The 12,799-nt window shown below is 39.9% G+C and overlaps 1 protein-coding gene across 1 annotated transcript in view; it reads left to right on the top strand.

The window, feature by feature from the left end:
* pic (DNA damage-binding protein pic) overlaps positions 1 to 12,799 on the top strand; it is a 148,908-nt gene that overhangs the window by 70,508 nt on the left and 65,601 nt on the right. Inside the window, exons 12-14 of the mRNA XM_067156832.2 lie at positions 3,822 to 3,952; positions 5,498 to 5,682; positions 5,763 to 5,886. Of these exons, the coding sequence (XP_067012933.1) occupies positions 3,822 to 3,952; positions 5,498 to 5,682; positions 5,763 to 5,886 (440 nt within the window). The remainder of the gene's footprint in view (positions 1 to 3,821; positions 3,953 to 5,497; positions 5,683 to 5,762; positions 5,887 to 12,799) is intronic.

Genomic DNA, 12,799 nt, shown 5'->3' with positions numbered 1-12,799 from the left:
TGTAGAGCCGCCAACATCAAAACTGGACCATGAATGAATGGAGGCATGTGCTCGTCACAGATGAATCCCACTTCAGTTTGCAGAACGATTCCCATTTCACATTAATCTGGAGAGAACTGGGTAGCCAATATAACCACAGAAACATCGTGGAACGGGACCAGTATGGTTTTGGCGTCATGGTGTGGAGTGGCATGTTGAATGGCCATATGGACCTTCACATTTTCATGGGTGGTCCGAGGAACACTGTTAATGCTCGGAGATACAGGGATGAGGTACTGAGACCACATGTTGGATTCGTCAGAGGTGCGGTTGGTCCAGATCTCCTCGTAATGGGCGATAATGCCCGACCTCACCGTGCTGCTCTGGTGGATGAATTTCTGGCTGGGGAAGACATTTGTCACATGGACTGGTCTGCGAGTTCTGCAGATCTGAATCCTATAGAACATGCCTGGGATGCATTGGGGAGGCGAATTGCATTCCGTCAGCCTCCACCAAGGACTCTCCAAGACCTTCGCATTGCCCTTTCGGAGGAATGGGATCAACTGCCACAAGAGCTCTTGGACCATCTGATAGAGAGCATGCCACGTCGCTCTGAAGCATGTGTTGCTGTTAGGGGTGACCATATACCCTATTAACAGCATATTTTGATGTGGAAGACATTGCCAAGTTTTGTGTGTTATTGTCAAAGGTGTACCTTAGCTATCAGAACCTTTCGGTCTGCTTGAAACACAAGCCTCTACATTGTTTACTGTCCATCCACCACTTCTTTTCTTTCACTGTCATCCAGTTCCCTCCTCTTGCCTCGATGCTCTTCTTTCCACCTTTCAGCCATCTGTCCGTTGGTTTTCCTCTAGGGCTCCTTCCCTCAACTCCATTTCTAACATTTTTCTTGGTATCTTCTCCCATTCTCTTAACATGTCCTTACCACTGCAGACATGATTTTTCTATCTTTTCCTGTAGGGTTACCTCATTTACCATTTCCCAAACTCATTTCTTACCCTGCCCATTCTCGTTAAACCTACTAGATACCTTTGGAACTTCATTTCCGCTGCGTGTGTTCTACTTTTATCCCTCTCCATCATCCACGTTTCTGATCCATCATCATAATGAATTCCTTCCAGCGAGCCAGGTAGGATGTTTAAGAACAAGGTGCCTCCATTTATTACAGTCTTGGTATGCTTTTTCTCTTTAGGGCATCCCATGTTTCTCCTCTCTTCTCTTATCTGATCTAACCCCCTTTTTCTACGGCGTCCAATTGGTCTTCGTCCTGGAACAGTCTTTTCAAAATACTTCCTTGGTGTTCGAGTCACCTGCATCTGCTTAACATATCCTAGCCATTTCAGCCTTGCAACACTCAACCTTTCTTCCATGGTCAGGTTCACCTGCAGGTCACTTTGTATCTGATCATTCCTAATTCTGTCCTTCCTTGTTTTCTGTACAGCTGATCTAGGTAACTGATCCATACGTCAAAATTGGCTCAAAATAAGTTTTGTAGATATTCGGAACTCGTGCCTTCGTAGTGATCTTGCATGTCACCATTCTGCAGACTGGTGTTTGAGTTCTGGTTCATATGCCCTGGCCCAAAATTTATTCGCCACATCTATTCTTGATGGTTATGAATTTCATGTTTTTGGTCCGTATTGAACAATATATAAGTAATAATAATAATAACTTAAATGTTTCCACCTTTTCAATACAATATATTCACAAGATTACAAAATTATACGGTACTAGTTTCGACCCATCTAGGGGTCATCATCAGCCGTATTTCACTTATTATTCTTTAAAATAATATTGTCTTAGGATTTCGCCACAAATGATCTTTGCTCCAATACGGCTGATAATGACCCCTAGATGGGTCGAAACTAGTACCGTATAATTTTGTAATCTTGTGAATATATTGCATTGAAAAGGTGGAAACATTTAAGTTATTATTATTATTACATCTATTCTTCATGGAGCCTGACTCACTACTGCAGTGCGTGGTACTTGTCCGACGCACCGCCATCTCGTGCTGTGAGCATGTACTCTGAGTGTTGTATGGTAGCATGATGCAAATGTAAGGAAGAAAGTAATTGCCATGACTTACACCCCAACCCTCATATTAAGAATTACCAAACTGACTTTGGCAACTGGATATACTCCCTGGCGTGTAAGCCTGTAATTTGTACACAATCTTTTGATTATTTTAAAATTTTGTATGACGCACCCTGTACACAATTGGAACGTCCTATCGAGTTTTTAAATTAGTCTATTCTCATTATTTCAGAAGACTAGTGTCATGTGAAAATTCAAGAATTTTAACATGGACTACAGTATTTCACAATGCATTTATACTTTTAACTCGGGGTTTACAAACCCCGTTTTATTTAATTATTGTGTACTTATTTTAGTTCAACTTCTGTAAATGAATAGTTTAAGATGACCAAGTCAGATGTTCACAACTAGTATTAGTAAAAAAAATATATATTGATTAGGTGGAATAAAACATCAAGTTACAAACCAAGATTGTAAAAAGTTAGTTACGTCCATCGATACGGGAAGTAAATGAAAATTATTACTTACACAAATTCCACTGTTATACCGCTTTTCACCAGAGTTTGATCCTGATGTAAACAAATAGGCGGAGCACCTTGCCTTTGCACGTGGACATATACGTAGTTGATTGGAGAAGCAACCATTGCACTCACTCGACTGGATGTGAGCTTGAAGAAAAGTAGTACGTCGGATTTATTTTATTTTATTTTATTTTATTTTATTTTATTTTATTTTATTTTATTTTATTTTATTTTATTTTATTTATTTATTATTATTTACATATTTTACGCCCACATTGGAGCACTGAAATCAATACATTTGAGTTAATTTCTTCTTCTTCTTCTCCCAGAACTTTTTCATCCTCTCCGACCTGGAAGCCCTTTGTGTGTCCGATATAGTATATAGTATATTTTATTTTATTTTATTACATTTAAAGAGTTTGGAAGTGTACGTAATCAAATTAAAATATGGTTGTCATGTATACCGGTATATACATATATGCTTTTTAAAAAAATAAAATAGTGATTAACTAACGAGAAATGAAGGCACAAGGCATGGTGTCATACAGGAAGTCTTCTCGTAGTTGGGGGAAAGTCCCAAGCTGTACAGCTTGGGGATAAGGTGTTGCGTCTTGTAGCAGCAGTCAGCGAGTATTCGTAGTGAGAGAAACGGAGCAAGAGGTGGGACTATCACGAATAGTGAAGCACAAAAGAGGAAAACCGCTCAGAAGTGACCGTGGGCAGTGCATTGTGAATGTGTTCAATTAACTAAGTGAGCAAAATCCAGGTTTAGTCGTTTATTCAGAAGTTCAGATCTTCGCATTGTTGTATGCAATGCGCAGCCCTGTACATCCGAAAATGAGATGTTGACGGGGTGGAGATCGGTACTACACGTTCAGCGAATCAGAACAGTTTCTTTGGCGGAGGTGTGGACATACCATGTTTACATCAGGATTAAACTCTTGTGAAAAGACATATATATCAGTTATCATGAAGGTTCAAATGTTTAAATGTATATTTTTTAATATATGTCTTTTAGTTTATAAGAGAATGATTATTCTTTACCATTAATTATTTGTCAGCTTATGGTGGCTTGAAACAAACAGAAACATGTTCTGACACATCATGAGTAAGACAAGTATTGGTAAAGTTGACCTTAAATAACAAAATATTTTGTAACTCACAATTATTTATTTCTATGGTCAGAGTGTCATTCATGTTAAGAAATTGCTGGGATAGTCTGTTGCTGGGAATGGATTTGTTATTGTTGTGTTCTTGTTGCAGAGATCATTCCTCGCTCAATTCTGATGACATGTTTCGAAGGCATCAACTACCTACTTTGTGCTCTCGGTGATGGCTCTATGTTCTATTTCTCGCTCAGTAAACAAACGGGTCTACTTTCCGACAAGAAAAAGGTAAGCATATACAGACACCATATTTACTTGTGTATTAGAGCCCCTTGCTTTTCGAGACAAAGAAAATGAAATAAAAACCTTGCATACAAGGACCCACCCGCCTCCCCCAACATAATTCATCAGAGAAGAATGATTCTGCTTCGAAGCGGGTACAAGCCTTACTGTAGCTCTGATGACATCACACACATTTGTGAATAGTTTCGTCCATACGACCCGCATAATGAAAACGTGTCAAAGTCATGTGGTACATCTGTGTATCGTAGTTAAGAAATGTCCACATGCATAGCTTAGGCATACTGCTCAACTGACAGAGACATATGAGTTCTTTTGTATTAATATTACCTAATACAGTAATGTGATACAGTTATCCCTTTTCTCTACAGAATTGAGTATGAAGTGAGACAAATCTTTGTAGTGAGTTTTTACCACCGGATGCCTATACTGACATCAACCTCATTGGAGGAATTAATGAGATGAAACAAATTTGTAATATAACTAAAACTGACTATATTTACTTTATACATAGGCCTTAAAGTCATGTGTTTACCATGAATTGTCCTTTTAAATTTAGAAATACTGCCTTCCAACGAAAATAGCATGTAAAACTCAGAACACGGGAAAGGGGGATGAATGACCAAAAATAGGGAGTCTCCCGCTTAAATTGGGGGAGCTGACAAGTTTGTTATTATTATTATTATTAATCATATGGTACACATTTCTGCCTGAGGTGTAGATCCCATGGGAATTTGTGGAATGAAATCTCTGTATTAATCCCTTATTACTTTTGTAGTTTGGGGCAGAGTAATATACCATCTTGTTTGTCGATAATCTGTGGTAATTAAAAATGATGGCTAATTGCAGAATAGTACAAGTTAAAGAAACAATTAATACAAGCTGCTACTGGTACAATTTAGAATAACAAAATCAAATAACTAACTTCCCAAAACACGTCGATTAAGCTTCTAATATGTACCAAAATGAACTTAAAGCAGCCCAAACACTTCCAGAAACACCACTATATAGTTTACAATAACAAAACATCTGTAACATCAAGAGCTGTCAAGGCCGACTGACAAGGACAAGCTCTGTGTAGGCCAACCTACTAGACATCCTTGTGGAGAAAACGTCAGTTAGGGAGTGTTTGCCAGGCAACACGGGGAAGGCGGGGAGAGCATAGCAGATGGCAGTAGTTATATACAGTAACTCATTGGGCAGAAATGCAGCATGTGGGTGCCATTGTCCATTAAGAAGAGATATTACTTTTAAAGAAACCTTTAAATACATTATTTTATATCTATAAAAGTTAAGAATTAGGGAACCTAAAAATATGAGCCAAATCTAGGTATATTTCCTAGCCTTACTACACTTCTATTTAGGAAAATTCTTCATTCATATCTGTTGTCCAAATTGCTTCTCTCATTCTTGTTATTGCATTGTGGTTTGTACTATTTACCTCTCATTCTCACTGTTGTTCTGGTTACTTGTCTTTCTTTTCTCAGTGCTTGATAATATACTGTATCTCTTCTTCTTGTATGATTTTCTCAGGTAACTTTAGGAACACAGCCAACAGTTCTAAGGACGTTCAGATCGCTGTCTACAACCAACGTATTTGCATGTTCCGACCGACCGACTGTAATCTACTCCTCGAACCACAAACTCGTATTCTCAAATGTTAATCTTAAGGAAGTGAACCACATGTGTTCTCTGAACGCGGAAGCTTACCCTGACAGGTGAGTCACTGCTGTCTGATCGTTGTGCTCAATTACTGCTTAGATAACGCACATGATGTACACCTGTTTATCTCTTACAGTTTGGCCTTAGCCACTGATAGCACAGTAACCATCGGCACAATCGACGAAATTCAGAAGCTTCACATTAGAACTGTTTTGCTCGGGGAATCTCCTAGACGGATAGCGTACCAGGAAAGTTCCCAGGTAAGTCTGATGTAACAGTTTAATTTCTTCTAAATATATAGACAGTGGTTTTGATAGAGCATACTACACGCAGTGCTTGATAATATATTTTCTCTTCCTTATGATTTTGTAATGTGACTTTAGGAACACAGCCAACAGTTCTAAGGACATTCAGATCGCTGTCTACAGCCAACGTCTTTGCACGGATAAGAATAAATATATTTTATTATTTACAATTTGCTTTACATCACATCGACGGAGGTCTTATGGCGGCAGTGGGACAGGAAAGACCTAGGAATGGGAAGGAAGCGGCTGTGGCCTTAATTAAGGTACAGCCCCAACATTAGCCTAGTGTGAAAATGGGAAACCACAGAAACCATCTTCAGGGCTGCCGACAGTATGATTCGAACCTACTATCTCCCAGATGCAAACTCACAGCAGTGCACCCCTAACCGCACAGCCAACTTGCCCGGTAGGAACAAAAATAGAAACATATAATGGGAGAAACACAAAGACAGACTAGCATCGGAAATGGAGCAATAGAAAAGGAGATGTGGATAACATTAAAACACAAAAGGAAAGAACCGTCTCCATATCTTCATACCCTACCATCTTACCGGGAGTCCTGCTCCCTCTCAACAATCAATCTGGTGTTGGTGTCCGTACCAAATGCACATAATTTACGGAGAACATAGAGACATTCACTTCAAAATTAAACAATAGATCACAACATCTGACGAAAAGGAATACCTATTCAAGTTATGAATGTTCCCCCTCAACAAACCATTACCCATATTTTACGTGCCTTGTACTTGCACAAATGTGCCCAATGCCCTTAAAACATCCTGGCTTTTCAAACTTTCCTACGACGAGGGGAGAATTTCTCTTGCTTCCATCTGCCGGCGTGGCACTTCTCTCCTTTAAAACTATAAGTCCATTTGGGCTCAGGATTAAAACAAAAAACAATGGAGTCACATTGGCATTGATGATATTCTTAGGTGCATATGAACTGATTATATCAGCCACGCTTTTTTTCTAGTTTTCGGCATCACCAGTGTTCGTAGATTCTTCTTCTCCGCACACTCCCTGCTGCATGATATTGTGGCGTTCCTTAAAACGCTGAATACAAAATAATTACGATTTCACTCGAACTTAGCACACTGTACACACACCGAAGTGAGGGATGTGGAGAAATTTTGAATTTGAATTAATCCGTAAAATACTAATTTTTTAAAAATGTAAAGGCAGTCGTAATCTGTAGGCCTTCGGGCTGAGCAGCGGTCACTTGGTAGGCCAAGGCCCTTCAGGGCTGTAGTGCCATGGGGTTAGTTAGGTTAGTTAGTAAAGGCAGTTTTAAATTAAAAGTCTGAATTTTGGTATTGGGACCGACATTGTTCTTCAAATTACGAATTATCCGTATTTCGATTCAAGCAATTGAAATAACATGCAAAACAGTACCCCATGTTTCCAAGAATGAGAGGTTCTTCGAAATAGGCAGGATTTTGAATTATCAATGTTCTACTGTAGTGCCCTTTTATCTCTTTCATTTTCCTGTGTTTGTCTCATTCCTATGATCCTAAGCTTCCCGCATCAAGACTGAAGATCCTTCAAGATGGCCCCTCAATGAATGCTCTGAAACCTGCTCTCCTGATGAAGCCGGGAAGTAAAAACAAGCTTGTCGATGCTGAGAAGAAATAGATGTAGAAGAATGGGGTCTGATGAGGACAGAGCCCATCCTTTAGAAGATGGACTACCAGGCAAGTTGGCTGTGTGGTTAGGGGCGCGCAGCTGTGAGCCTGTATTCAGGAGATAGTGGGTTCGAACCCCACTGTTGGCCGCCCTGAATATGGTTTTCCATGGTTTCCCATTTTCACAGCAGAAAAATGCTGGGACTGTACCTTAATTAAGGCCATGGCTGCTTCCTTCCCATTTCTAGCTCTTTCGTATCCCATCATTGCCATAAGACCTGCCTGTCGGTACGACGTAAAGCAAGTTGCAAAAAAAAAAAATTAGATGGAGTGTGTGGAGAGGGTCCTTGTCATTTCATATTTTCACATTTGTCCAAGTTCTTTTTCTATTGCTCGCTCTTCCGAAGCTGGCTTGTTATTAAGTTTATCCTACTTTCCTTTATATGACTTGATTTGACACTTGTTCCTTTCCATTACTTAAACAATAGAAATATCTTGATTTCAGAAATGGCACATGTCGCAGTTAACACTTGTATATGGTTGTGTAACTGGCAGCATTGCATTTGCAGCATTCAGAGCTTACTAACGCACATATGTTTTTGCTAGTTTTTGATGGACTTCAGCACTCCTCCCAGTGTAGCTTCTAGCATATTGCAGATTATTTTAACCCTAAATAATGGTGTCTCTCATAATCTGTACAAAACCCAGTCTGCAGTGATAAGACTTGAGCGTTATGGAAAAGAAGCAGCTAACCAGAAAGAAGTGTGCCATGGCTGCAGTTTGTTCCCCCCATTCTCTTCAGTATTAATGTAGAACAAGAGGTAAGGGAAATCAAAAGAGCAATTTGGAAAAGGAGCCACAGTTCAAGCGAGGAAATCAAAACTCAGATTGCCCTGTGGTATTATTTCATCTGAGTCTGCAGAAGATGTGGAGAATTCTTGGAAAAAGAATACAGGATGAAAATAGATGAATCCGAAAAAAACATACAATAGAAAAGGGAGGTGAGGATTCATGTGAACTTACTTACATACTTACTTACATACTTACTTAATTACTTACTTACCGTATTTCACGGCATAATCGTCGCCACCGCGTAATCGTCGCATCCTTTATTTTCAATACAAAAATCGGACTTTAAACCTTTAATTACATAATCGTCGCACGTCCAAATTTTGTTCACTAATCTGGTTAAAAGGTAAATGGAACTGCAACGTAAGTTGCACATGAATGCGCAATTTAAATACGTGTATGGTTTATGGGCAATTTGGCAACACAGTCACGTTTGCGACATGTTGCACAACGTATAAATAAATAATACCGGTATATGTACGACGCATGGCTTACCGGTAGACTATCGGCAGTTTGACAACGTGGTCGCGGGACAGTGTACTATTTATTCACCACCTACATATTATGCTTACCGGTAGGCTATCGGCAGTTTGACAACGTGTTCGCGAGACAGTGTACTATTTATTCACCACCTACATATTATGAGTTCCCATTTGAAATACGTAAGGCTGTAAGTTATCGCTTATCGGCAACGTCGCCAGGAAATACCGGCTAGGTAGGTTGAATGGACCTCGAACCAGCCCTCAGATACAGGTAAAATTCCCTGACCCGGCCGTGAATTGAACCCGAGGCTTCCGTGTAAGAGGCAAGCACGCTACCCCTACACCATGGGGCCGGCTCCTGTGTTATTGCGCACGAAGTGAAATCCAAGACGATAACGCAGATTTCCACGGAATTATTCAGCCGAATTATTTACGGTCTCAGTTGTCATCGCTAGACTCTCATCTTACTACTACGTCATAAGTGTCCGGGCATGGGATGAAAACTTTTATCCAAGCAGTCAAGATAATTATTATCCAATGCTATTAAAGTTTTATTTTATAAACTCGTCAGTAATGTGATGTAAAATCATCAATAACTGGGAAGAAATATTAACCTAATTACCGTATGTTTAAAAGAAATTGAAAAAAATGAATGTTTGTTACTGACGTATCGGAATACAGTCAACTATACAGTAGATCTACACCGCGCTAGCTAGAGCTCCGGTTTGCGAGCTTTGCGCAAGCGCAGTAGTGTGTCGCAACCAACGAGCTAAACTGATAAATTGCTGCATGCTTCCTTGCTGCCTAACAGTATTGGCTGTTCTGGAATGGACAGATCACAGATGCATTTATTTGTTTCAGATTTACGTGATTACTGTAGACATGTGTGCGTGAGAATTTAAGTTTTTAATTTGTGTTTTGGGTGTTTGCAGAAATAATTTGTTTTAATAGTGAACAATTACGGAAAGTCATTTATATCGCAAAACATTAACGTGTGAAGCATTTATAAGCGATTATGGGTAAATATAGAAACTGTTCTGCGGGCTTCAAGCTAAGCGTAATTGCCTTCGCTGAACAGCACGGGAACAGAGCTGCAGAAAGAAAATTTTCTGTGAGTGAAAAGTTGGTGCATGACTGGCGGAAAGTAAAGAACAAGCTGAAAAGCACAAACCCTTCTAGACGCGCGTTTAGAGGTCCTAAAACAGGGAAGTTTCCTATAATTGACGAAGAAGTGTTTAGGTACGTCAGTGAAATACGTAACAATGGCTGCAGTGTATCATATGAAATGTTACAAATTAAGGGACAGGAGGTAGCGCGCAAACACAACATACCGGTAACTCAGTTTAAGGCGACTCGTGGGTGGATTAAGGGGTTCATGCGACGACACAATCTGTCAGTGCGAAGGAGAACAACACTAAGCCAAAAGTTGCCTGCTGATTACACGGACAAGATTGTAAATTTTCACCGATTTGTCATACGTTTGCGCAAGGAAACTTCGTACTTGCTTTCTCAAATCGGTAACGCCGATCAGACTCCAATCTTTTTTGATATGCCTCGCAACAGCACTATTGCGCTAAAAGGATCACGGAGTGTATTAATGAAAACCAGCGGTAGTGAGAAGTTGCGATGCACGGCAATGCTAGCCATTACAGCTGACGGGAGAAAGTTGCCGCCTTACATCATTTTCAAGAGGAAAACGATGCCTAAGAATATACAGTTTCCCCGTGGAATTCATGTACGAGTGCAACCAAAAGGTTGGATGGACGTAGAACTCATGCTGGACTGGGTTAAAACTGTGTGGAATAGAAGACCTGGTGCACTACTAAAACAACCAGCTCTGCTTGTTTTAGATAGTTTCCGAGGTCACCTCGTGAACGAAGTGAAGCAAATTCTCACTACAAATAAGACACGACAGATAGTCATTCCTGGTGGCCTAACATCTGCTTTGCAGCCACTAGACGTATGTGTTAATAAACCCTTTAAAGACCACTTACGTCGATTTTACAACGAGTGGATGATGAGCGGCGATCAGCAATTGACGCCCGCCGGAAATATCAGGCGTCCACCCTTGGACTTGTTATGCTCGTGGGTGAAGAAGAGTTGGGATCTTATACCACCTGAACTAGTCTCCAAGAGCTTCAAAAGGACTGGGATTTCTAATGCACTAGACGGTTCCGAAGATGACGCAGTGTGGCAGGGAGACGAAGAATCTGATACTGGTATTAACAGAGGCGAGGACGGCGCATCAGATAGCGAAACCTGCGATAGCGACACCGAAGATTTGGAATAAATTGCGTACCGGTAAGTCCGCATTTCACAACAAAGCGATAATTTTTTGCAAGTGTAATATTTTAACTTTAATACTCAAATTAATGACAAATTAACTTAATACGTTCATTTTTATTTTCAGGTTGGAAAAACGTTCGCCGAATTGTTGCGAAAAATTATGAATTTTGTTTTAGACTATTTTAATTATTTTGATGTATAAACGCGAGTATTACGTGCATCTTAAATTTGTATCAAATACAATTTAGTTATAAATACATTTTTTGAGTAATACAAATACTGGTATTAAATATTCATCGTATAATGGTCGCACCCTACAATTTTTTTCGAAAATTTTGGTATAAAAAGTGCGACGATTATGCCGTGAAATACGGTAATTACTTACTTACTTACATGCAATTTTTGATTGATCCAGTAGGTTTTCAGTAGCTCCCTGTGTCGAGCACAGCGTTCATCCAACCACTTCGCACCATTTGTCCATTTCTCATCCCGGAAAGCCCCAGAGGTCACTATGCTTGTTCTGGAAAGGTCTCGTTTGTACGCATCTTCTGGTTTTACCCCCATTTCTTTGAGGTCTTTTTTGACATTAATGTACCAGGGATTTTTTGGTTTTGAGTCAAAATTGTTAAAAATGCGTTTTGTCCATCGCGAGTAATCCATCTGTCGTAAGTGACCATAGAAGCGAGCCCTGTATTTGCACGTTGTGTCCGTGATCTTCTCTACATTGAGTAGATTTCTTATCGGGATTTTCTTTTGTAGATCCTGTTTATGCAGTTTGGGCGAGAATATTGTGGAGAATGTTTTTCTCTTTTTGCTCTAACTTAGCGAGTGCACATTTCTGAGAAAGGATAAGGCATTCTGACACATAGAGAAATACCGGCTTGGCGACATTGTTGTAATGATGAATGTTGGTATTAACCAAAAAGCACCTTTTGTTATATATGTTCTGGGTGATTTGGAAAGCTACCTCCATATGATTGGATCCACTCACCAATGTATTTAAACTTATATACATGGTTTATTGTTACATATTTGATGAACATTTGGGTCATTTTGACTTTGACATATATATATATCATCATCATCATCATCATCATCCTGCCTAGTGGCCACGATCGTTAAGGCCGGTTAGCCGGTTCGAATCCAGTTGGTTAAAAATAAATTACCATCAGAATGTTGGCCGACAGGGTAGGAGAGGTGGCGGTATACAATCTCTAATTTCTGGATTACATGCCAAAAGCCTGGATTACATTCCAAACTTCTCCACAGTGCTCATATGAAATGAGGGCATGTGATGCTGTTGATGGTGATTTGTCTGTCAGGTGGAGATGTTAAGCCTTGTACAGACCCCTTGGTGGTATTTGACAAGAGTAGGTTATGTGCCGACACCGGGTTTCACTGTCTCCCTTCCTGCTATCGTACTGTATATCACATTATTAATTTCATCTCATTAACTCCTCTGATGAGGTTGACATCAGGAAGGGCATCCGGTTATAAAAACCCGCCACGGCAGATTCGTCTCGCCTCATACTCGACCCCATAGAGAAATGGGACAAGAGTTGGACAATCGAAGATATATTATTATTATTATTGAATATCCTTTGTAGACATACGATTACATTGTGCCAC

This window comes from Anabrus simplex, chromosome 12 (genome assembly GCF_040414725.1).
Source record: "Anabrus simplex isolate iqAnaSimp1 chromosome 12, ASM4041472v1, whole genome shotgun sequence".
Classification (NCBI taxonomy): domain Eukaryota; kingdom Metazoa; phylum Arthropoda; class Insecta; order Orthoptera; family Tettigoniidae; genus Anabrus; species Anabrus simplex.
This window is presented reverse-complemented; position numbering and strand designations above follow the sequence as displayed.